The sequence below is a fragment of the Micromys minutus genome, assembly GCF_963924665.1.
Source record: "Micromys minutus genome assembly, chromosome: 21".
NCBI classification, from domain to species: Eukaryota; Metazoa; Chordata; class Mammalia; order Rodentia; family Muridae; genus Micromys; species Micromys minutus.
In genome coordinates this window covers 51,847,885-51,873,542 of record NC_137956.1, presented here as the reverse complement: position 1 = coordinate 51,873,542, position 25,658 = coordinate 51,847,885, and the positions used below count along the sequence as shown (strand labels likewise).

Genomic DNA, 25,658 nt, shown 5'->3' with positions numbered 1-25,658 from the left:
AGCATCAGGCTTATTTGCAAAGTGCCTTTATCTGGTTCTGAAATGTCTAGTGTTCACATTCAGTGATACTCTTGAAAAGACTGCTGAGCCAGGGACACTATGGTTATCTGCATTGCTGCCGTATGTAGACGCCATGAATCCCATCAGCTCATGTCAGCTCATGATAAGAGCACAGAAACACAGAGGACCTGTGAGCTTAGCTGAAGTCCATAAGTGCTGATAGATGTGACCTACAGAATTGAAGGCCAGTTTACAGTTCAAGGAAGACTAAGACCTTAAAGAATAGTAAGGACTTACTGATAGGGCAGCATGAGACAGTCTAAGGAGACACTTGGAAGAAAACCTCAGAGGTAAGAATGAAGATATTCACTATGAAAAAAATCATGTATGTCATTAAGGACTGGATTCAGGAGGCTTGGGCCAGCAGACCAGAAAGAAAAATCATTATAAAGGGGCTAGAGAAATGGCTCAGATGTTAAGTGCACTAGACACTTCTGTAGAACCTAGTAGGTTTTGTTCCTAGCACCCACTTGGTGGCTAATACCTGACCACAAGTCCAGTCTCAGAGATCTGTCATCCTCTTCTGGCTCTGTAGGCACTAGGTAAGCACACAGTTACTCAGTACACAGACATGAACGCAGGCAAAACACCCATCCGTATAAAATGAAATAAAGGAAAAAATTTTAAATTGTTATAAAAAGAAAACTGAATGCAGTTACAGTCTAAAGGTTAGCTCTGGAGGACTGTGATCAGAGATTCATACAGGCTAGCTAGTCTCTGGCACAGACACTGGAAGACTGTCCTGTCATCTGGTACAGAAAGAATGTCAAGGCCTGAAATCTGAGCCTAAGTAACAGCTTCCAAATGGAGGGAATCGCTGTCTCCTAAGAAGGATGGTATACCTGAGTTCTCATACCTTGGGCTGGAACAACCTTGAACCAGGTGCTTTTAGGTAGCTTCCATAAGGACATGTGTGGCACCCTCGGGACTACATTCTTACCTCATTTCCTCCCTATGCATAATCTGAAAAACCTTCAACTTTCTAAATTACATTCTTGCCTACTCTCACAGCCAGACTGTAACCTATCATACATAGTCTTTAGTCTCCCAAACTACAAACAGTTCAGGGCCTGAGAGAGGATGTTTGCACTGTGCTCTACTGACAGGGTCAATAATTTAGACAATACATAAAAAACAATATAGAGCAATAAAAAGACAAACTTGGCAACTAAACTAAAGTGAGCAAACAAACCAGAGAAAAGGGAGATTATGCAAAAATTATACATGTGCATATTTTAGTCTCAATGGGAAGAAGCAGGAAAACACAAACTAAAACCGTGGTCAACAAGATGTCTGGAGCAAAGTCCAACAACAGATTCAGTCCCTGGGGCCCACTCGGTGGGAGAGAGAGCATTGACCTCTGCATCTGTGTACACATAAATAAAATAAATATGGTAACAGTTCTGGCTGGCCTGGATCTCACTCACACAGATCCTCCTGCCTCTAATTCCTTTCTGTGTGCTGGGATTAATGGTATGTGTACCACACTGGACCAATAAAAACAAGTTTTTAGGAACTGGAGAGATGACTCAGCGGTTAAGAGCACTGAGTGCTCTTCCAGAGGTCCTGAGTTCAATTCCCAGCAACCACATGGTGGCTCACAACCATCTGCAATGGGATCTGATGCCCTCTTCTGGTGTGTCTGAAGATAGCTACAGTGTACTCATATAACTAAATAAATCCTTTAAAAATTTTAAAAACATGTTTTTAAAGTTAGCGATTTAGCAGTTATAGACAAAGCAGAATTTGACAGAGGTTTTCCTAGTCAGCTGCCTGCTTTTTACTTAAAACATCAGTTTAATAATTGATACAAAAGGAACTGGTGGTTGTAATCAACATAAATCCATCCAATCTTGTCTGGCTGCTCTGAGCAGTTACTCTCTCCTATTGAGTATAAGGACTATTTAGGGACCAGTACTGACATATGACAGTGTATAAAACCAGCAAGGTCGCCCAACAACCTTCTTGTACACTCTTTTTGGTGTTTTCTGAGAATATGCCTTGCTGTGTAGCCAAGACTGGTCTGGCTGGCCCCAAAGTCCATCCTCTTGCCTCAGCCTCTCAAGTTCTGGGCTTATAGACAGATGTGTGCTACCTTATTCATCTCTAACACTGCTGACAAAAGAAAAAGAAAGAAAAAGAAAGACAGATGTCTATTTCTCTTTTCCATATTAATTCCACATTTAAAATAGCCTGGTGAGTTCTCAGCAAGCTTGGCACTGTGCACACAATGCTCTGACTTAGACAGGAACTATAAAGATAGTTTCTAAGTAGAGGTGGCTAGAGAGATGGCTCAGCATCAGTGGCACTGGCTGTTCTTCCAGAGGTGCTGGGTCCAAGTCCCAGCACCTACACGGCAGCTCATAACCCTATCAAGTTTCAGTTCCAAGAGAGCAATTGTCCTCTTCTGGCCTCTGAAGGCAACAGGCATGTAAGTGGTACACGTCATAGGAAGTACAGGCAAAACATCCACACACATTAAAAAACAACACTAATAAAATAATTCTAAAATAAATACTTTCTTAAACAAAGAATCTGGGCCAGGTGTGGTGGTGCATGTGGGAGGCAAAGGCAAGTGGATCTCTTGTGAGTTCAAAGGCAGCCTGGTCTACAAAATGAATCTGGGGCAGCCAGAGCTATTACACAGAGAAACCCTGTCTTGAAAAATCAAACAAAACCAAAGAGAGTATCTGAAACAGAGGGGAAAGGACAGCACAGTGCACCTGTTCACTATAGAAAACTGCTATTCTTGGCTGTCGTCTTGACTACATCTGGAATTAACCAACCCAAGTGACTGCACACACCTGTGAGAAGTTTTCTTCATTAAATCATCAGGAGGGGAAAACCCCTTCTTTAGTCCACATCTTCTGAGGTGGGAAAATCTACCTCTAATCTGGGCCACACCTTCCACTGGCAGCCTACATAAAGGACATGGAAGAAGGAATCTTTGCTCTTGCCTGTTTGCCCTGGTTGTTGATGGCAAGTCCATTTCTTCACTGGCATTAAAGCCTGTTTCTTCAGAACTCTAGCATACGTTAAAGACATCCAGCCTCGTGGGCTGAACAACTACTAGATTCTTGGACTTTCTGTTGGCAGACAGCCAATGTTGGACTAGCTGGACCACACAGCCTGTAAACCACTCTAATAAATCTCCCTCTCTCTCTTCCATCCCTTCCCTCCCCTCCCCCTTTCTCTCTCTCTCTACTATTTATTCAGTCAGTTCTGTTCCTGTTCCTCTGGAGAGCCGTGGCTAACACACTGACATTAGCCCTAATGACGTGTAACAGTGTCAGACCCAAGGCCCAGACTCAGGCAGTGTGCAAACAAAGGCATCACTGGCAACAGTGAGCAGCAGCAGCTCCCTAGGAGTAGCCTGCTCCCAGCCGAAGACTACAGGGACTCCTTGATTAAATGGAGTGAAATCACTTTCCTGAGCAGCTCAGAGCAAATCAATCAGTATAAATCATAATTACAGCTATCATTTATTAAGGGATGTATTCTGCACCAGACTTGAGGCATATGCACTACCTAATGTGACCTCATAGCAACCTGAGGAGAAATCAGCCTCAGTGTCTCTCTCTACCCCTCCCTTCATCTCTCCCTCCTTCCCCTCTCTCCCCTTTCTCTCTTCCTCCGTCCTTCCCTCCCCTCTCCCCACTTCCTTCTCCAGGGCCTAGATGCTGGCCTATGAGCGAGGTGAGTGTTCTGCTGCTGCCCTGCATCCAAAGCCCTTCCTTTAGATCAAATGAGGCTAGTGGAAGTCTGAGAAGCCACGTGACTATGCAGGGTCCCTCAGTTAGGAACGGCAGAACAAGGGTCAAGCCAATGCCGTCTGCTCTGATTTTGGACTTCAGCCATGAGTGGACACTCCCTTATTTTACAGCCCTGAGCTGCCTCAAGGCTTCAATTCCTCACGTACATCTTTTGTTAACATCTCATCCTATCCATGACAACTAGACTCCCACATATACCCCCTCACTTACCTATCTGCTGGCAGGCTTCCCTATACTCTGTCACCGATAATATGCTTTTGTTAAATGCTCCAGCTTAGCGACGTGCCCGAAGCCTGCATACACTGATCAAATTAAGGTAGCTTCATTTTTAAAACGACAAATCTAGTTAAAGTTAGTTACAGAATTTCACTTTCAAGGGCTGGGGTGTAGCTCGCTGGTAGCATACATTCCCAGCATATGCAATATTCTGGGTTATACACTTGGGAATGAAATGGGGGTGGGGGAAGGAGGGAGAGATGGAGGGGGGGTAGAGGGAGAGAGACCCTGAGGCTGATTTCTCCTCAGGTTGCTATGAGGTCTATTGTACTATTGTTGCTATTATAGTTCAGGCAAAAGGCCAATTAATTCATTCCTGGGTTCTCTGTTGTTTTTTTCCTTTTTAAGATTTAAAACTTTGTTTTTGTTTATGTGTATGAGTATATGCACACCACATGGTACAGGAGCCATTGGTAAGAAGGCGCCTCATTTTCTAGACCTGGAGCTACAGTGAGAACATGAGTTCTGAGAACTGAACTGGGACTTTAAGCAAGAATAGCCAGTGCTCAGAACAGCTCAGCCATCTTTCCAGCCTGTACTGCCTCCTTTCAGGAAATAGTAGGAAATAGTGTCTGAGAAAAATATCTTTCCTAAGCCAGGATGACAAATAACTGTGGTACCTTTCAATTTCACAGAAACCCGAGTTCAGCCATATAAACTGTTAATTCTCAAGTGACACAGGATAACATTACTGTGGTTTTTATAGGATACTTCTGATAACAAAAAAATCTCCAGCCAGTTGTCACAAGAGATATTCAGCTGGTGGTTCCAGGCGACGTACCTTCCACCTTAGACCATGGCCAAGTTCATCCGTAACTTCCTGGAGAAGGCACAGTTGACGGTGGCCACTGCCATGACTTATTCAAAGCCTCAGTTGGCCATATTTTGGCACTTTGCCAAGGTTGAGCTGATTCCCTCAACCCCTGGTGAAATCCCTACAGCGATTCAGAGTGTGAAAAAATAATTCAGAGTGCTAAAACTGGTAGCTTCAGACACCTTACAGTTAAGGAAGCTGTGCTGAATGGTTTGGTGGCCACTGAGGTGTGGATGTGGTTTTATATCGGAGAGATTATAGGCAAGCGTGGCATTGTTGGCTATGATGTTTGGAGACCAATCTTTAACTTCTGATTTGAGTTCTTAGACAGAGAGAGAGACAGACACACACAGAGAGACAGGGAGATAGAGAGAGAGGGATTACCCTTCCTAAAAGCCTAGAAAGTATAAGATGCCACCTGCACAAAGCCTATCAGGTTCATAAAAGTAATGGCCAGTGTTGTACAATAAATGGTCTCTCAAGTGAAAAAGTCCCAGTTTGGTGCCAGGCAATGTAGCACATCTCTGTCATCCTAGAGTTCAGGAACTAGAGGCAGAAGATCATCCTTAATCAAGTTTGAAGTCAGCCTGGGTTGTTGAGACACTTTATCAAACAAAACAAAAGATCCCAGTTTGTAGGTTTGCTGATTCCCACTACACTAGATCTCCAGCTACCAAGACGATATAAACAGAGCTTAGCAGAGATATACACAGCTGGTTCTCAGGGACTAGCAGAGTAGGTTCTGCTCACAGTAGGGACCTGCCAATGCTTACTGCTACACTTAGTGTGATAAGTGTATGCATCTTGAAATGCCAAAGGGAAGTAACTATTTGCGGTCCTGAAGGCACAAGCAAGTTACATCAAGAAGCTGCCCAAATGCCCACAGTTTCTACTCTTGTTACAATGACACCTGCTGCCACATATGCACAGCAGAGGTTCTCAATCTGTGATTGCACACAGTGGTCACGGATCAGACATGCTGCATATCAGGTGTTTACATTATGATTCATTACAGTTTGAAGTAGCAATGAAAATGGCTGTATGGCCAAGGGAGTCTCCATGAGGAACTATCAAAGGGCTGCAGCATTAAGAAGACTGAAAACCACTGCTTTAGGGCACTTCTTGGTTACTATATGCCCTGTGACTAAAGGTCATAGAAGAAGGAGATTTTGCTCTTCGCCCTCTTGTCCTCACCCTACTAGCAAGTCCATTCCTCCACCGAATTAGAGCATTAGAGTCTACTTCTTAGGAATCCCAGCATCTGCTAAAGACCAGCTGAGACATGCAGCCTTGTAGACCAAGCAACTTGGACTTCCCATTCATAGCCAGCCACTGTTGGATTAGCTAGACTTCAGCCTGTAAGTTATTTTAATAAATCCTCTCTCTGTCCTTCTCTATATATGTAGGAAGAGAGGGAGAGGGAGGGAGGAAAGGAGAGAGAGAGAGAGATTCATTCTAAAACCTTTCTTACTCTAGAGAACCCTGACTAATTTGACTAATGCACATGATTTTATTTTCATCCTGAAAAGGTAACTAACTGATCAAAGATCATGTAATCTGGATTTGAATCCTGGTAATCTGGCCCACATCTCCTACTGAGCCTCTGTACGATCTCCCCTCTCTCTTTCTGTGGGTGGTTAAGCAAGATACAGTGATTATTTCCACCCCATCTTACAGACACGGCATTGTTAAAGGCCACAGAGAAGGCTCTGGGACTGTGTTGGTTTCACTCCCTGTTACTATGATAAAATACCTTGACCAAAGCAACCTGAGAGAATGAGTTATTTTAGCTCACAGTTCCATGTTAGTCCATTGTCACAGGGAAATTACAGCAGCAGGAACTTGGAGCCCGTTCTTACAGCCACAGTTAAGAGCAGAGAATGAACGAGTGTGTATTTTGTGCTCAGCTCTCTTTTGTCTACTCCTGAGCCATTCAGTGGTTGAGAGCACTTACTGATCTTGCAGAGGACCTGGGTTCAGTTCTCCAGATCTGAGAGGATCTGATGCTTCTGACCTCCTCAGTCATCTACACTCACATGCACATACCAACACGCACATAATTTTTAAAAAGTCTTTTAAAAAGAAGAAGAAAAACCAACTATAAAGGGGCTGACTGGCCCATATCAGCCAAGGAACAAGCACATCCTCTTTCTTCTTTAGGTTTTATTTGTCTTTCAAGACCATTATTATCAGGTGGCTCCTCGGGGTCAGTGAGATGGCTCAGCAAATAAAGATTCCTGCCATCAACCCTGAATTTGATCCCTAGTACCCACATAACAGAAGAAAATGGGTTTGGGCAGGTTGTCCTCTGACCTCTATATATACCATGACATGTCACCTCTACCAAACATAAATGTAATAAAATAAGATGTTCCCTCTTTAGGGAATTCTTTTCCACTCACCACAGTTATTATTCTCCAAATATTTTTCCTATAAAATATTTTTCCACTATAAAATAAATACATGTTCATCAGAAACCATAAAAAACATCCAGTAACAAGGGGGAAAATCTCTTGTGATATCCAAAATCACAACGTAGCCAAGACTAGTCTTGAACTCCTGAACTGCCTGAGAAGGGAGCTGTGTGGAGGGGGTGTCATGCGGACCTAGTGACAGAGTCCATGCTGGGCACGGCTCCATATTAAAACAGCACCCACAGAGTGAGACTGTGGGGTGGGGGGTGATAAAAGGTTAAGCCACCATTTTAAATATTTACTGCAACAGTTACCCACATCTGTTCTTGCCTTCCCCAAGCACACCCATGGCCATCCCCAGCATCACACCTATGCCCTTACAGCTGCTCCAGGTTTACCCAGATGCTTCCTTATAAGGCTTCTCTGCACACACTTAAAGCCATTCAATCTTAACTAGAGTTGGCTTTCTTCACTGTTCTGAGCACAGGTGACCATGCCACACTCCTGTCTGGAGTGACAAAGACACTTGTCCTTACCTGCATGCCTCTCATCTTCTGGAACCGTGCAATGGTATCGCTGAGGGTGTAGACACGAACATGGCCCATGTGCAGCTTGCCAGAAGGGTATGGGAACATGGAGAGCAAATAGAATTTGGGCTTTAATTTCTAGAAAAGAATAACAAAGGATGACAGAAAGTGTTTATTACATATTTTCTGGATGCTCTGCATATAGTAATATTTTGGTGCTTTTCTCAAGGTAATAATTTAACTTTTAAAAAGTCCTTAAAGAAAGAACTGTTCTCATTATGTAAAATGACAAAGATTCAAAGGTCCTGGTTTAAGCTAAAGAATGTCTAAAATAATTCAGATTAATGTGTTAAGGGTGAATTAGCCTCGGTGTTTTCAATTTTTCTCCTTCTTTTCAAAGCTTCTCTACTAAAGCAGTTTCTATCTAAATCTTATAGGACTGCTTTTCCAAATGAGCCTCTAACATGTAGATCCCCATTATTCAAGTGGAAGAGGTTGAAGTACTCAGAGATCCCCAAAACTAGAGTTCCCTCCTCAGCTCCTAATGGCTGCATCTGCCTGAGATCCAGTGCTGACAACGGGGTCTCCTGGTACTAGGACGGTCCTAAGTCTAACCAGCACACTGAGTTTCTCTTCCAACAGAAAGGCTTACGTGGGAAACACCATGAGGGAACATGCATTGTTTGTTTCCCGGTGGTGACAAACAGGTAACCACAGATCAGGGTCATATGACTCTCCAGCTTCAGGCAGCAGCAACATGAAAACACAGGAAATCTACATCTGACTATAATGAAGACTGGGCAGGGAGTCCTGTGAGGTCACTGCCTTTGGGCACCCTCAGTCTTCCATTGGCAGGAGGTAAATGCTGTCAAGAGCTTGTGCACATCAGAGGACAGAGGCCCAGAGGAATAGGTCTAGTCTTGGAGTTGCTTACCGTGGAAGACTTGACATTTTTGGTGCTTGTGCAAAGTTCTGCTGAGGATAGAACTGAGGACCTGTTGGGTGAGAGCTGCTATCACTGTGCTTCCTGCCACCCCATAGGACTACAGTAACTCTTAAAGGAATGATTGTTGGCCTTTGAGAAGCACCTTCTACCAAAGGCTCAGCCATCCATCCCCCAGCAGACTTTACAAATCCTGTCCAGGTAACTGGAGGCTCCTCTAACAGAGCCTCAAATTCTTCCATGGGGCATCTGGGGGAGTGACAGGTAACCGCTGCTGGTAGTCAATGAGGATGGGTCATCTATTGCCACCCTGTTGTTAATTTCGGCCTTCTGGTTCTCCCTTCTTGGTCCCTACTTCTAGAGTTTTAGAGGTACTAAGGCCTTGCCTAAGCACCTCTCTGAATACAAACAGAGAGAAAAATTCATACCCCTTCCTGTGCATGTGTGGGAGGTGATGATTTAAACACCGCTGGCTTGTATCTTCATAACTGATAGTAGAAAATGCCTACTGGTGATAGTTAATACCAACTGTTAACCTGGCAGGTCCTAGAATCACCAAGGAAGCAAGACTGTGGACATGTCAGTCAACCTAAGTTAACCAAGATAGGAAGACCTAACCTAATTGTGAGTGGTGCTGTTCCATGGAACTGAAAAAGAGAGAGCAAGAATAGTAGCCACATTTGTCTGTCTCTGCATGCTTACTGTAATGCAATATGATCAGCTGCCTTCCCCTCATGGTAGACTGTACTCTCTGAAACTGTGTGCCAAAATGAACCTTTTCTTATGTTGTTTCTGCCTGGTATTTGATCACAACGAGAATGACTAATACACAACTCTAATTAGGAAAGCAGAACTAGAATCCAATTTGCAGCAAAGGTTTTTGGTTTTGGGATACAGGATGTTGCTATGTAGTACAAGATGACTCTAACTTTCAACAATCCTCCTGCCTCTGCCTCCAGAGTGCTGGGATTTCAGGTGTACGTTGACACATGTTGCCATGTCATGTCCAGCTTCTTGCCAAGTTCTTGAATGTCATTGAAGGTTTTAAATCTTTAACAAAACCACAAATAATAGCTAACCACCACCACCCACCTATCCACCCACCCTTGCAAAAATGCAAAGCACAACTTTTCTTTATTCCATCTGTCCTCCAGAAATGGCCAAGCTAAGGAGGTGAATGATGCCACCTGGAGAAGGGAACACTTTTTAAAGCTTTTCTCAGAATCTGAAGGATACAAAACCAAAGCATCCTCTGTGCTACTGGTGATGGTCATTTCAATAAACAGAGTGGCAGGTGGGGAATGGAAGATCGCAGGAGTAAGGAGGCCCTGAGGTAGGGGCTGGTGTCCGCTCAGGGGCTTTGCTGCTTTTAAGAAGACTAGGTTGGGCTGGTGGCTTAGCTCGTACTTACCTAGCTTGTATAAGCTCATGGGCTTTATCCCTGGCATTGGGGGAAAGAAAAGGCTAGTGACAGAAAATCCCTTCCCCTTGTGAACAAACTCTTATAAAGGTACAACAGCTATTTTCTACTAGGTACAAAAATAAAACTGTCTCCTTTACTGAACACTTTCTCCTATCCACCATAGACTAGACCCCACAGCTTTTCTCTGGGAGTTTTTAGGACTACAGGAAAAAAAAAAAGCCTATAATCATGTTCTTTGGGAGCTTGAAAAGAAATAAAAATTCTTGACATAGACATTTAGGGTGGTGGTGTTTGTCTGTTTTTTTTTTTTTTTTTTTGTTTTTTTTTTTTGTTTTTTTGTTTGGACTGAGTCTTGCTTCATAGCCCAGGCTGGCCTCGTGCTGGGACTTCAGGCCTGTACCACATCTGGCCTATTTCTAGTCTCTGACTTTCAAGTTATTATATAAAACGATTTTCTTCTATTATAATCACCCTATCTTCTTGTAATACTTATTATGTCATACTAATTAACAACCTTGTCCAAAATTTTTCTACACACAGCTTTCTCAGGAGCCTCTCCTTTTGTGTATGTTTGTTCAGTGAAGAGTATATTAATGGCACCATCAAATAACCATAGGCTAGCACAGCTGACCTCCAACCCTGAGTCTCAGAGACACACAGGAGAGCAATGCTGCTGAGTCTTCCAGATTCACGAACATTTCTGTTTTTGCAGAAAAACTCAGCCTACTGCCTGTCTCTGCCTTGTGCTTTTCTGTGTGAATTAAGTCATTTTCCTCTGTGACAATGAAATGGGTTCCATCATCTGGAGGTGGAAAGAGAAGAAATGACAGGAGTTTGTGTTATAATTGAGTAGGAATCTGACTGAAAGGGAAATTTTCATAATTACATAAAAGTGCAGGCATGCAAGCCTTTAAGAGAAAGTAAAAGTGCCAGCGATGGGAAGAGGGTGATTTTTAAAAGCTGCTCCCTATTTCCACCAGACTGTGATTTAGAACGTGACTTCTGCATCTCTGGGGATTGCTCTCTGGAGCTGTAACAGAATCCACACAGGCAGGGCCTCTAATCCTGACCCTCACTTTGCCACGAGCTCTGAGGACTCAGACAAATCCCCATGCCTTTCCAGGTTCAGTTTAGTCTCTATCAATGACTGATACAGGGGTTTTTCAGAGACCAGGGGCTCTCAGAGGGTTCTAACTCTCCAGGTAAGGGTAATGCCTAGTCTCAAGGCTGTTCTGCTATTAAGTAACTCAACCAATGGAAATGGTACCCAGTACATGGTAAAATGCTCACTAAATAGAAGTTGTCGGGGTTTTTTGTTCTGGGTTTTTATTGTTTGGTTTTTGTTTTTGTTTCTTTTAATGGTGATTTGATGATGATGGCAAGACACTTGGCTTCTAAAGACTCACTTGGATGGATTTCAAATACACTTAATATCAATGTGAGGTGAATTCTAAAGCTTCATATACACCAGTGTTCAGTCAGGTTCTCAGTCCCCAGTAAAAATAGCATACAATCTTCCTTCCTTCCCTCCTTCCTTCCTTCCTTCCTTCCCTCCTTCCTTCCTTCCCTCCTTCCTTCCTTCTTTCCTTCCTTCCTTCCTTCCTTCCCTCCCTCCTTCCTTCCCTCCTTCCTTCCTTCCTTCCCTCCCTCCTTCCTTCCTTCCTTCCCTCCTTCCTTCCTTCCTTCCTTCCTTCCTTTCCTCCCTCCTTCCTTCCTTCCTTCCCTCCTTCCTTCCTTCCTTCCTTCCTTCCCTCCTTCCTTCCTTCCTTCCTTCCTTCCTTCCTTCCCTCCTTCCTTCCTTCCTTCCTTCCTTCCCTCCTTCCTTCCTTCCTTCCTTCCTTCCTTCCTTCCCTCCTTCCTTCCTTCCTTCCTTCCTTCCCTCCTTCCTTCCTTCTTTCCTTCCTTCCTTCCTTCCTTCCCTCCCTCCTTCCTTCCTTCCTTCCTTCCTTTCTTTTGGCTTATAGGTTCAGAGGCACTGTGCATTATCAAGGTGGGAGGATGGCAACATCCAGGCAGGCATGGTGCAGGCAGAACTGAGAGTTCTATATCTTCATCTAAAGACTGCAAGCAGAGGACTGGTATCCAGGCAGCTAGGGTGAGGGTCTTAAAGCCCACACCCACAGTGACACACCTACTCCAATAAGGCCACACCTCTTAATAGTGCCACTCCCTGGGCCAAACATATATAAACCATCACAAAAATGTTCAGTCATATTTTCTCATTTGATTTTTCAAAACAAGCTTGTAAGATAAACAACGTAAGGAACTGAAAACCGTGGGATTAAGGAAAAGACCAAGTTTTCCTTGTAAATTTCTCGACTTTCTTTTTTAGTGTTCATTTATTTATTTGATACTATTTCTCCTCTTAATTACAGATCTTCTTTCTAAACAATGCCAAAACTACCTTCCAGCTGAATATAAACAGCTCTCACTCTCGGAAGGAATGAGTGTGACTCCAGTAAGAGTCAGGAGACAAAAAAGCCAAGTCCGACAGTGTCAGCTGCAGGAGCTCAGATCCTTGCCTTGGCCCCACCTAATGAATTCCACAAATGTCTTTATTATCCCATTGTAGCTATTACAAAGGAAAGCCAATTAGTCTTTTGTATTTGCTCTGATCCACTTATAACAGGAAGAGGAGGATTTTCTGAAGAAATCAATGACAGCCAAATGTTTCATACAACTGTTAAGGGTAATAGGAACAGAAGTCAACGTCCACTGATCCCCTGAGGTGTTGAAGGCTGGACCCCCAACTTCAGATCCATCAAAGAACATGCTGGCTGCCTTTCTCAGGCCTTGATGCTCAAGTATCAGAGCTGGCTGCCAACCAAATTCACAGCAGAAGAGGCAGATACTACCTCACACAACCTCCTGACAGATCCATACACCTCTCTGTTAATCTCACCCACAACCTGTTAGATCTGTGGGTTCCATCCTACTACACAAGGATCAAAAAGGACCCGCACAGGCTAGTACTTCTGCTTTGTTGCATTTCCCTAATCAAAGCTGCTCCAGAATATTTACAATGAGGCTGCCTGTCGCACAATCATGTACAGTATTAACACGGACACATCTACCATGCTGCAAAGTTTTTTCGTCCCAACCTTATGCCACTTCCTTTGCTCCTCTCAACAATCCTCCTGGGAACCAAGTAAGTGCTATTATCACCCTCCATTTTAGGTAAGAAAAAGAAAGCACAATTATTTGGTTTAAGGCCACCCATCTAGTAACTTATCCTAGACCAAGCAGTGTGAGCCCAGAGTCTGAGTCCTTAGCTCCTCTTCTCTACTAAGGTGGTTTGAATGTGCAATGTCCCCAAAGGACCATGTTTGCACACTTGATCCCCAGATGGTGGTGCCATTTGGGATGGTTGCAGTAGCTTTAGGAGGTAGAGCTTTGCTGAAGTTGAGGTTCCATAGCCCGGTCCCATTTCCAGTCTATTCCTTGCTTCCTAACTACAGATGCAATGTGACCAGCCACCTCACATTCCTGACCGTCTGCCATGTCTTAACTGACGACCCACAATAGACTTTATCCCCTCAGACTGTAAACCATACAAACTCTTCCTCCGTTAGGGTGCTGCTTATCAGGCGCTTAGCATCTACCCCCTCAGAGTACTCACGTCTTCCTCGGAGACTCTGGACGCCTGCTCCTTTATCTGCTGGTGCCACCACTTCTCCACATCCTTCCTTGTCTGCAGTGTGTACTCCTTCGTCCACTTCCCAGTGGCACTGTAGATGCTTCTGGAACACCCTGAAAATATTCTTTCCCACAGGATGGCAGGTGGCCCACTAACTAGCTGCCTTTTCAGAGGAGAGACATAAAAACTCAGCCTCTGATAAGCGGATGCCATTCTTTAGGAGGAAAGACCCTACAAAAGAGGGCAAAGGAACATGATATACACTACCCAGATCTATATTAAGATCCTCAGCACCCATGTAAAAAGCCCCCACACGTACGGTAACACATGTGTTTATAACCTCAGCACTGGGGGATGGGGTTTGTGGAAATAAGAAGACCCCAGCCAAGTTAGTCAATTAGAGACCCTGTCACAAAAACTTATGTAGAAAGAGATAAAAGGCATCTAACAGTAGGGAGCTGAAGAGATGGATTATTTTACAAGAGTACCACAGCTCCTACAGAGCACTCACAGCGCAGCTCAAACAATCTATACCTCCAGTTTAAGAGATCTGATGTCTTCTGACCTCCGAGGGTTTCTGCATATATATGATATACAGACATACACTCGGGCACACACAAATACACATAAAATTAATAAGTAATACACATGAAATAAAATAAGTAAATATATTTTAAAACACCAAACATTGACCTCTGGACTCCACATGTGACTTCTATATACACATATGCACATCCAAATAAAAATAACAGGATATCACTATATAGCCCAGGCTGGCCTCTAATTCTCTATTCTTTTGCCTCAGCCACCTCAGAGCTAGGATTACATGTGTACCACCATAGCCAGCTCTGCAAATGATCAACTGTTCAATGTATTTAAGAAAAATTTAAATTAGAGCTCCAACACAAACCATAAACTGGCATAAATCCCACTGTTTTGCAGGGATGTGGGAATTTGAGACAGGGCTTCATCTAGTTCAGGCTATCCTTGAACTAGCATTGCAGACAAGGATGACCTTGAACTCCTGATTTCCCTGCTTCTGCCTCCCAAATGTTAATGGTTACAGGCACCACACACCATCAAACTTAGCTAATAAGATTATTTTTTAAGTACCACAATTAATCAATCTTACTCCAAAACCATAAAATATCTGTAAACCAAAAATGTTGAAGATGGTGAGTGAAACATGCTGGTCATCTCAGCACTAAGGAGGCTGTGACAGGAGAGCCTTGAGTCCAAGGCCAGTCTGGACTATACAGTGCACAGTGAGACCCTGTCTTCAAGAAAGAAATATGAACAAATTGCTAAAGAGTAAACAATTTGCTGAAGGAAATTATCTGTCCCAAGCTACAGTGACAAAAGGTTATACAACTCCATAAAGAGTTCACATATGAGGAAAGAACCCCAAAAACATGTTTAAAATAGGCAAAGGTATAGGCATGGAAGTATAACTCAGTGGTAGAGCACTTGCTTAGCAAGTCCAAAGCCCTGGATTCAATCCACAGAAGCAGGAAAAAGGGGAGTTGGAGCCCCAAGTGGGGGATAAACAGAGGATAAAAGCTAAGAAACATGAAAAGAATCAACTTTACAACTAATCAAAGGAATAAAAACAATTAGATATCTTCCTTATAGTTGTAATGAAAATAATTATGTGTATACACTATTGGTAAATATAAATCGAGAACACCTCTCTATAGCAATTTGGCAATGTATGTATACCAAGCGAGTTAAGAAACAGTGATATCTCACACCCAGAATGCCAGCAGCTTGGGAGGCTGAGGTAGGAGGACTGTCAAGAGTTCCAGTACAACCTGGGCTACCATGAGTTGTAGGGAATCTTGGGCTATATAGTGAGACCCTGTCTTTAAACAAGCAAGGAGCAGGAGATAGCACAGCAGTTAAGAGCACACACTGCCCTTGCACAGGATCCCCGTTTGGTTCCCAGCACTCACAGTGAAAGATTCACAACTGCCTGTGATTCCAGCTTCAGGAAGATCTGATGCCTCTGGACTACATGGTGTGCACACGCATGCACGCATGCACACACACACACACACACACACACACACACACACACACATTCCTCAGCACCAAAAACAAAATAAAACAAACACTGTAATGTGAGGGCCAGGGATATAGCTTAGTGGTAGAGTAATTCCCTGACAGTGCTTGAGGCCATTGGTTCCATCCTGAGCAGTGGGGAAAAAAAGAAATTAACCCCAAACCCTTAGGCATGGGTTCAAGACCACCCTCAAACTCTGTCCACCAGGGGAATATACTAAGAACAAATAGTCTGTGCTTGTTCAAGCCTATGAATTTACAGAGCTTTTAGAGTTCAACCACCTTCTGCTCGTTTACTTCCTAAGCACAGCTCTGGGCCATTTTAGCAGAGGGTGGTGTGGATACACTGAACGGAACAGATGTGACTCCCGTTTTACATGTACAGCGAGCTTGGGCCCTTTCTTCCTTTGCTCTGGCTCATCTTATTTCTTTACTTGCTGGAGTGTTGTCTCCTCTGCCTCTTTCCAAAGCATCACCCACTCATACTCTTCTTTCAAGTTAGACCTGACCCGACTTTACGTGAGGCTTAAGGTTAAAGTGCTTGGGAATATGAGGGACCTGAGAAATGGGCCCAAAATTATGATCATAAACAGAGAAACCTCGGGCAACGGTAGAAAACAGGTGAAGAATGAGAACACTAGGTAAAACCACACAAAGGCATCCATGCGCCCCCAAAAGAATATGCTGACTATCTAATTAGAGGCAGAGGCAGGGGGATTAGGAGTTCAAGGCCAGCTTCATAAAATCCTGTTTTAAAAAAAGTCAAACAAGGGGGGAAGAAGGAAACCAGGGTAGGTCAGGCACAGTGGTGGGTACGTGGCCCTGAACTCTGATCACAACACTCAGCTCAGAAGGCTAAATATGAGGACTGACTGTAAGTTAAAGATCAGCCTGTTTCATAGTAAGACCCAACCTCAAAGAAACCAAACGAGTGAGTAAACACACACCTCACCCCAACAAACATGTCTTGTAAAATACAAATGTTAAAAAGCACATGCCACTGCTAATTTCCTGCAGGATCTCAAGCAAATTATTTCGTATCTGGAACTCCACCTTCTCTGTAAGCTGTGAGCCTGTAAGATCCAGACGACTTCTGAAAGCCTGCAGGTCCTAATTAATACGGTGGGTCCCCCAAAGATGTACTATTGATGGTCCTTTTCTGGGTTCAAACCCCCAACCCCAGAGCGAAGATCCAGGCACCCGGGACAGGCGACTAGTAGAGGAGAATTCGAATACAAAGCCATGTAAAGGTGTGCGTTCTCCGAGCAAGAGTCCGGAGTTGTCAAAAGGGTCCAGGGCTGAAAGAGCCTATAGACTAGAGCTTTTCCCAGTTTGGAAAACTGCAAGGTCCCGGGACTCCCGGGCCTGTCCGCACCTTCAACTCCTGGGGCTAAGCGGGGCCTGTCTCTCGTCCTCTAGAGCCCCACTTGGAGCTTTCTGCGCACAGGCTCTGGCCAGCTGCTCCCTTCTGCCTCGGTCATTACAGGAACAAGACCAGGCCAGTCACTATGGGCGCCGCCATGTTGGCAAAACAACAACTTTATCGGAAGCGGAGGCCGCGGACACAGACAAGAGAGGCGGAGCCAAGGGGGAAGGGCAAGGTGCCTGAGCGACGGCACTGACTCCGCCCCCAGACTGTTCTCGCCCAGGGCTGGCCCCGCCCAGGCCTCGCCCTCTACGCTCTCCAGATTAGAACAAATTCTGCTTACCTGAAAGTCAGGGTTTTACAGTAAGAACAGAAGCAGGAGAGATGCTCTGGGGTGATTCAAGGCCAGGGTTTGCATCTCAGCGCCACAGAAGCTGCCTACTGGTCTGGTTTTTTCGACATTTTGATCCATTATGGGCCTGATGAGGGTTGAAGTACTTTTTATCCACCATATGAGATGATCTTCTAACCCCAGGAGGAGAATTACCTAGCCCAGAGTAGAGCAGGAACAAAATGTACTGACAGGAAAACAAGTTGTCTGACCTCCTTTCTGATGGGGTTAATGTGCCCCATCGCCCTGCACACACTGGAGCAAGTGCTTCTTGCTGTAACAAACTGCAAAGGAACAATGGGAAATCTTTAAGGACACATGAGAGAATTTCAGAATCCTAAGATTTGCTAATAGTGCAAAATGGTTGCTATCCAGTTCAGCAAAACACAATGTCTGAGTGCCATCTTCTCCTACGGGGCTGAAATTATAGTGCCTTCACAGACAATCATCCAGTCACTGCATATTCTCCGTCTTGGTCGTTACATGGGTTAATGCAGTCCATAGGGAAGCCAGCAGGGGTATACACGCCTACAGAATAAAACTTTATTCTGTGTGCCACCCAGGAAACATAGGAATCTTCTGTCCGTTTCCAAGACATAAACAACAGTTTCCTGATAACTTAAAGCTCAAAACACCATGTTGTTCTAGACCATCATCAAACCTCACCAGGAAACCAATTCTGTGCCACCATCATACACCCTGGTATATTTTGCACTAGGTTTCCACTGCACTATCTTCCCACATACACCCCAGAAGTGCCCTCCTTCAGTTCCAGCTGACTCTCCTCCACACAGTCCCCTCCTATCCTCACCCACCCCCAATCCTCCCATAATTCTACTTCCCAGGTAGGTTCGTATGTCTCCCCAGACCCCTTCTCATTACATAACCTCTCGGTTTCTGTGAATTGTTGCTTGATTTTTATTTGCTGAATGGCTAGGTTTCCCTTATAAGGAAATGCATACTATATTTATCTTTCAGATTCTGGGTCACATCACTCGGGGTGATTTTTTTTTTTCTAGTTCCATCTATTTGCCTGCAAATTTCATGATGTCCTTTTTTTTTTTTTTTTTTTTTTTTTTTTTTTTTTTTTTTTTTTTTTAACAGCAAAGTAATACTCCATTGTGAAAATGCACCACATTTTCTTTATCCATTCTTCTGTTGAGGGACATATGGGTTGTTACCAGTTTCTGACCATTATGAATAAAGCAACAATGAACATGGTTGAGCAAGTATCCTTGAGGTAGGATAGAGCATGCTTTGGGTATATGCCTAAGAGTGGTACATCTGGGTCTTGAGGTAGATCGACTCCCAATTTTCTGAGAAATCACTGTGTTGGTTTCCATAGTGGCTGTACAAGTCCACACTCCCACCATCAGTGGGGGAGGGCTCCTCCTGCTCCACATTCTCAACATGTGCTGTCACGCGTGTTATTGATCTTAGCCATTCAGACAGCTGTAAGATGGACTCTGAAAGTAGTTTTGATTTTGCATGTCCCTGATGGCTCAAGATATTGAACATTTCCTTAAGAGTTTCTCAGCCATTTTAGACTATTGAGAATCCTCTGTTTAGATTTGTACCTAACTGCAGTGTAGGGTAATGTCAGGGTGGGAAGGTGGGAGGGGGTGGGTGTGTGGTGGGTAGGTGGCCATCCTTATAGAAACAGGAGGAGGGGTGATGGAATAGGGGATATGGAGGGGAATCTGGGAAAGGATATAACATTTGAAATGTAAATAAAATATATTCAATAAAATAAAAAAATAAAGACCTCAAAAAATCTATTTCTAATCCTTGAGTTGGATTGTTGGGGTTTTGTTTTGTTGTTATTGTTTGTTTGGTTTTTTGGCTTTTTTGATATCTAATTCCTTGGATTCCTTATATATTTTGATATTGAGTCCTCTATCACATGTGGAGTTGGTAAAAAAAATTTCCAATCTGTGGGCTGCTGTTTTGTCTGATTGATGGTGTCCTTTGTTTTACAGAAGCTTTTCAGTTTCTTAGGTCCAGTCTATTAATTGTTTATCTTAGTGACTGCACTGTTGCGCTAGTGGTGCTCTGCTCAGAAAGTCATCTACTATGTCAAGGAGTTCAAGGCTCTTCCACACTCTCTCCTCTTTCAGGCTCCATGTATTTGGTTTTATGTTAAGATCTCTGATCTGCTTGGACTTGAGTTGCACACAGGGTGGTACATATGGATAAATTTGCATTCTTCCACTTGCACTTATCCAGTTATACCACTTCAGCCATGGGAGAAAAGCAAAGATTTCATCCCAGCCATCTTCTTTACTTTTTATTCTGAGACAGGGGCTCATTAAGTTGTCAGGCAGTCTTGAATGTGTTGTCCTCTTATCGAAGCTTCCCAAGTATTTAGAATTACAGATATGTGCCCTCACTACTGACTTAGCAATCCTCCTGCCTTAATGTCAGATAGACTTGAAATGTAAGCATATATCACAGTGCCTGGCTTCCTTTTCGAAAATAGAAGGAAAGAAAGGACGTAACGCCGTCTACACAGCAAGCGACTTGTCTCTTATTTAATGACGCGTCTCTGCAGCTTGATCTTTAAAAGTGAAAGGATTTACTTCCGTGCTACTGTCTTTGATGTAAAAATAGTTACTTTTCAGAAAAGCAAATGACTTTTAGGAAAATTCCACTTGAAACAATCTTCTGAAAATGTCAGTGTTAACGTTACTTCGTAAGAGGACAGAGAAATTTTGAACCAGAGTCAGGATAGAGGTTATATGTCCACGTATGGGGGCAAAGGCTCTCTGGTTATATATGGATTGAAGACATTAAGAGTGCCAGTTTTCTCTCAGTTTCCCCAGACCCAATCCCCCAGACTCCCACTGCTCCCACTGCAGCAGATCCCGAACTGCAGCCTTCTCTCACCCTGCCATATCTCATGTGGATCCCACAAGCCATTCTCTCCTTACCTGTCTCCCCTACAACTCCAGGAGGCACCCCTGATAACTCAAGGGTCTCTCCTCTCAAGACAACAAATAGGCTGAAGGCAGACCCACACCCTTCCTACTGCTCCCAAGATTCAATCCTCTCAGTCCCTTCCCCAGCTCTGTAACTAGAAACTTGCTGTGGTCCCCCTTCCTCTCTGATCCCATCTCCTTCTCCTGCCTCCACTCTTCCTTTCACCAACTTATCCCAGTACCCAGCCTCCAACACCAACAGATATTCTCTGTGAATGAACCAGCTGAGCAAGCCAGGAAAACAAGCAGCCTGCAGCCATTCACACTTTCCAAAATCCAGAGAGGAAACAGAAACCAAGGAACAAAACATTCACCCAACAAAGACAAATATAGAAGGCAGCACCTAGACCTACCACCATTCCAAACCCAGACACCTAGACACTAGCTTAAAAGAAAACAAAATAAAACAAAACAAACAAACAAACGAACCATTCAGGGCAATATGTCTTTACTAGAGCCCAGCTATCTTACCACATCAGGCCCTGAATATTCCAACATAGCTGAAGCACAGGGAAAAGAGCTTAAAACAGTCTTTATGACTATGATAGAGGTCCTTAAAGAGGAAATGTAAAATTCCCTTAAAGAAATCCAGAAAAATGCAATTGAACATTGAAACAAAATAGTGTTAAGACCTGAAATTGGAAATAGAATCATTAAAGAAAACCCAACCTGAGGGAAATATGGGAAAATGATCTAGCAGTTTGAACAGGAACCACAGAGGCAAGCTTCACCAACAGAATACAAGGGATAGGGGAGATAATCTCAGGAATTGAAGATACAATTGAAGAAATGGATACATCGGGTCAAAGAAAATGTTAAATCTAAAAAGATCTCTAACAATAAACCTCCAAGAAATCTGGGACACCACAAGGAAACCAAACCTAGGAATAATAGTTACAGAGGAAAGAGAATAAACCCAGCTCAAAGGCCCAGAAAATGTTTCTCACAAAATCATAGAAGAAAAATGTTCTAATCTAAAGAAGGAGTTGCCTATAAAGGTAAAAGAAACATACAGAGCACCAAACAGATTGGACCAGAAAAGAAAATCCCCTCAGCACACAATAATCAAAACACATATAGAACAAAGAAAGAATATCAAAAACTGCAAGGGAAAAGACAATCATAGAAAGGCAGATTTATTAGAATTATACCTTACTTCTCAATGGAGACTCTAAAAGCCAAAAGGCTTGCATAGATGTGCTGCAGACACTAAGAGATCACAGATACCACCCCAGACTACTATACCCAGCAAAACTTTCAATCACCATAGATGGGGAAAATAAGATAGTTCATGATAAACTCAAATTTTAACAACATTGATCTACAAATCCAGCCCTACAGCAAATGAAATGGAGTTATACTCAATGCAATTCCACTAAAATCGGGAACAAGACAAGGCTGTTCACCTTCCCCGGGTCTTTTTAACGCAGCACTCAAAGTTTTAACTAGAGCAATAAAACAACTGAAAAAGATCAAGAGGATACAATTTGGAAAGGAACAAGTCTAAGTATCATTACTTGTAGATTTTTTCTGCAGTATACATAAGTAACCCTAAAATAAAATCACCAGGAAACTCCCCACAGCTGATAAACACATTTAGCAAAGTATCTGAAACAAGATTAACTTAAAAATAATTGGTAGTTCTTTCATACATAAATGATAAATGAATTGGGAAAGAAATCAGGAAAGTGACATCCCACGATAGTTTCAAATAATATAAAATACCTTGGGGTAACTCTAACGAAGCAAGTAAAAGACTTGTATGATAAAAACTTCAATTTTTTGGAGAAAGAAATTGAAGATGGAAAATATCAGAAGATGGAAAGATTCCCCATGCTCAATGATTGGTAGGATTAACATAGTAAAAATGGCCATCCTATCAAAAGCAGTCTACAAATTCAAATTCCCTATCAAATTCCAACACATTTCTTTACAGACATTGAAAGGACAATTCTCAAACTCATATAGAAAAACAAGCAGACACCAGGATAGCTAAAACAATCCTGAACAATAAAAGAGCTGCCCGATGCTCTGCCATTCTCAATTTCAAGGCATATAAACAGACATGGTGATCAATGGACTCAAACTGAAGATCCAAATGTAAATTCATACACTTATGGGCCCTGACTTTTGATAAAGAAGTCAAACACACAAGACAAAAAAAGATAGCATCTTTGATCAACGGTGCTGATCAAACTTGCTCTTCCAGAGGTCCTGAGTTCAAATCCCAGCAACCACGTGGTGGCTCGCAACCATCTGTAATGGTTCTGATGCCCTCTTTCTGGTGTGTCTGAAGACAGATATAGTGTACTCACATACATAAAATAAGTAAATCTTTAAAGAAAGAAAGAAAGAAAGAAAGAAAGAAAGAAAGAAAGAAAGAAAGAAAGAAAGGAAGGAAGGAAGGAAGGAGCATCCATAGGAAACGATTCCCCTATACGGCAAAAAGGAAAAAAGAAAAAAGAAAAACCTAAAGAAATCCATTAGTCTTCTCCAAGCCTGCTGTTGGTTCTAACAGTCCCAGGCCAGGTCACTCACATCAAGGTTCTTTATCACCAAGCTGAAGTGAAGCTGTTCAGTTGATCTGGGAGCTCAGGATTAGAGAGAGAATGGGCAGGTTTCCCAACTAGCCCAGGGAAATTGAGCTGATAATAAAGTCTCTTCTGTCTGCTTTAATCTTCACACAAAAGAAGTAATCTGGAATACCACAGTGTTATGGGTAATCTATTATTTCCTCGTGCTGTTCTGGCTCCTGCTCCTGCCTTTCGAGGGACAAGCTTGGGAATGACTCACTTCCTTTCATTCTTGTCTCTAACCCCTTTTGCCCAGGTCTTTAAACCAACCCCTCTCTGTTCTGCTTGTTAACAGAATCCTGATTCAGTGCAACAACTCATTTTCCTGAATTCCACGAACATTAGGAAATGGAAATTAGGAAGGGAACTAGATTTACTGCATGGCTAGGTGCAGATTGCTGCTAATTTCTCCCCACCATGCCTGAAGAGAATGTATAGAAACCTATGGGACAAAGGCCAGAAGATGCATAGACTGAGTTGTGAGATAGTTGTCTAAAAAGGAATAGAAATGGTTTGCTCTAGAGCCAAATATGAACGGTCATGCCAGAGAACACAGATTCAGGTTATCCTCAAATTTGCATTCCAGCACAGTAATGATTATGAAGTTTCTATGGCAACAGAACAGGAAAAGTTATAAACCAAGTATTACAAAATATAACGCAGCAAGTGGAGGTACCTATGGTGGGCCCATGCTAAGTTGTACTATTGAGAAATTATGCCGGGCAACAGATCTGGTGTAAAAGTGCTTTACTGGGGGAAGGGAGAAGAGTGAGGATCTGGGGGAAGTGGACATGTAGACAGAAAGACAGGGAACAGAGAGCCATGAGAGCAGAGGGGGAGGAGAGGGGGGGAGAGAGCACGGGAAACACACACACACAGAGAAAGAGAGAGAATGAGTTTGGGTGGTGTGTAGTCCTTTTATCCAGTGCCCACACCTGGCACACCTGGCACACCTGGCACACCTGGCAGCTGCAGCAGGCCATGTGTAAGCAGCTGCTGGGTCCCCAAGAGTAGGTCAGCGGAATTGCCTGTACACTAACACCAAGACAATTTTCAAACACATCAGAAGAAACATCAGGAGAGTGGGTTATAGTAAAATGGGGGAAATCTGCTATAGGCCTCAGGTGTCTTCTGTTAACTGGGTAACAAACCGCTGCACATAAGTAAGACATGTCCCTGTATTGTCAGTTGTTAATTACTGGGCCAGCTGCACCAGGCTATGTAAATATTTGTCACTTCCTCACCTGCCCCAAAAGGCAAGGAGTTTCGGGAAATATTAAAATGGACACTCCAATGTGGAGCTAAATGCACAGACTCTGTCACACAGTCTTCAAGCTGCCCTCTCCACGTGGTTCCCTTTCCAGGTGAATCACTCCACCTGCCCTGTTGCTTCTGTCCCGGGGGAATACGACCGGCCCGGCCTGTTTGTTTCCTCCAGTGCCCGGCACAAACATGACTCCACAGCCCGGTAGCTTTTCAAGCAGGTTTATATATTAAATTCTCATACCACAAACCCTCTACACAATAAGCTTACAACCAATGGACAAAGATACAAACTGCCCTTCTGTATGAGATAAAAAGACCCATGGAAACCCTTAAGAAGAATAATAACGACCTCATCAAGCTAGAGATGCGCCAAAAGAAACATACATATCTGCCTCCATCTTTGTTCCTAGTACCTCTTCCTCTCCTCCTCTGCCTTCCTAGACCTTTCCCTGTCTGTCTCTCGCCTGTCCAATCATGTATCACCTTAACATAAATCTATAGCCTGGTGCCATGGAGTAGATTGAGTAGGTCATTAGGACCACAGTGCAAACTGGATAAGTAAGGAGTGTGGCTTTTTGCATAATAAAGAGCTGGCAACAAGAGGTGAGGCAGAAGACAGACACAGGAGACAGAAGGAAGAACAGGAGCAAGACCAGGAAGCAGCAGTGGGAGCCACCTGGAGAGGCGCACCACAGAGAAGTCCGGTTCCCTTAGGGGCTAGGCTGAGGGACTGCCTCAGAAAACAAGCCACAGCCTTGTACTGTACAGACACTTTTGTGTCTTTATTACTAAATCCCAAGCAGGACCCTGGGAGCCCTGTAATAGATAACATCTGGACATCGGAAGTGAGCGGCCTGTTTGACCTTCAAGTCGCAAGGATGTTACGTCACACGTAAACATTGGCCGTGAATGGCTGTTTCGGGGCTAAGGCAGCCCAAGATAATTTGGCTCCCAACCAAGATGCTCTAGTTCCCCATCGACATTTAGCCAGGCTCATGGAATGTTTAAGTAGGTATGCGTTTGGGGGGAGTCTGCTTTTCCTCTTGGGGTACCCAGGAACCACTGCATACCTGGCTGGACAGAAAGGAAAGAAGCTTAGCTCAGGTGGGTGGATTAGGCTGAATCTGGTTGGTGTGAGTGAGGGAAAAACAGCCTT

The 25,658-nt window shown here is 43.5% G+C and overlaps 1 protein-coding gene and 1 pseudogene across 3 annotated transcripts in view; one reads left to right on the top strand and one right to left on the bottom strand.

Annotated features, from left to right (window-relative positions):
• The window catches only part of LARS2 (leucyl-tRNA synthetase 2, mitochondrial), an 85,941-nt gene extending 68,507 nt beyond the window's left edge, over positions 1-17,434 (bottom strand). The window contains exons 1-3 of one of the 2 annotated variants that reach the window (XM_080934719.1): positions 17,304-17,434; positions 13,850-14,098; positions 7,874-8,002 (exon numbers count right to left, since the gene is read on the bottom strand). In XM_080934719.1, coding sequence (XP_080790845.1) covers positions 7,874-8,002; positions 13,850-14,080 — 360 coding nt within the window. In that variant the 5' untranslated portion in view covers positions 14,081-14,098; positions 17,304-17,434. Of the gene's footprint in view, positions 1-7,873; positions 8,003-13,849; positions 14,099-16,981 lie in introns of both variants that reach the window. The other variant, XM_080934718.1, reaches the window with a different exon arrangement.
• LOC308434155 (ATP synthase subunit g, mitochondrial-like) lies at positions 4,906-5,237 on the top strand (annotated as a pseudogene). The gene has a single exon. The product of its transcript is annotated as an ATP synthase subunit g, mitochondrial-like (transcript).
• Positions 17,435-25,658: the final 8,224 nt, after the last annotated feature.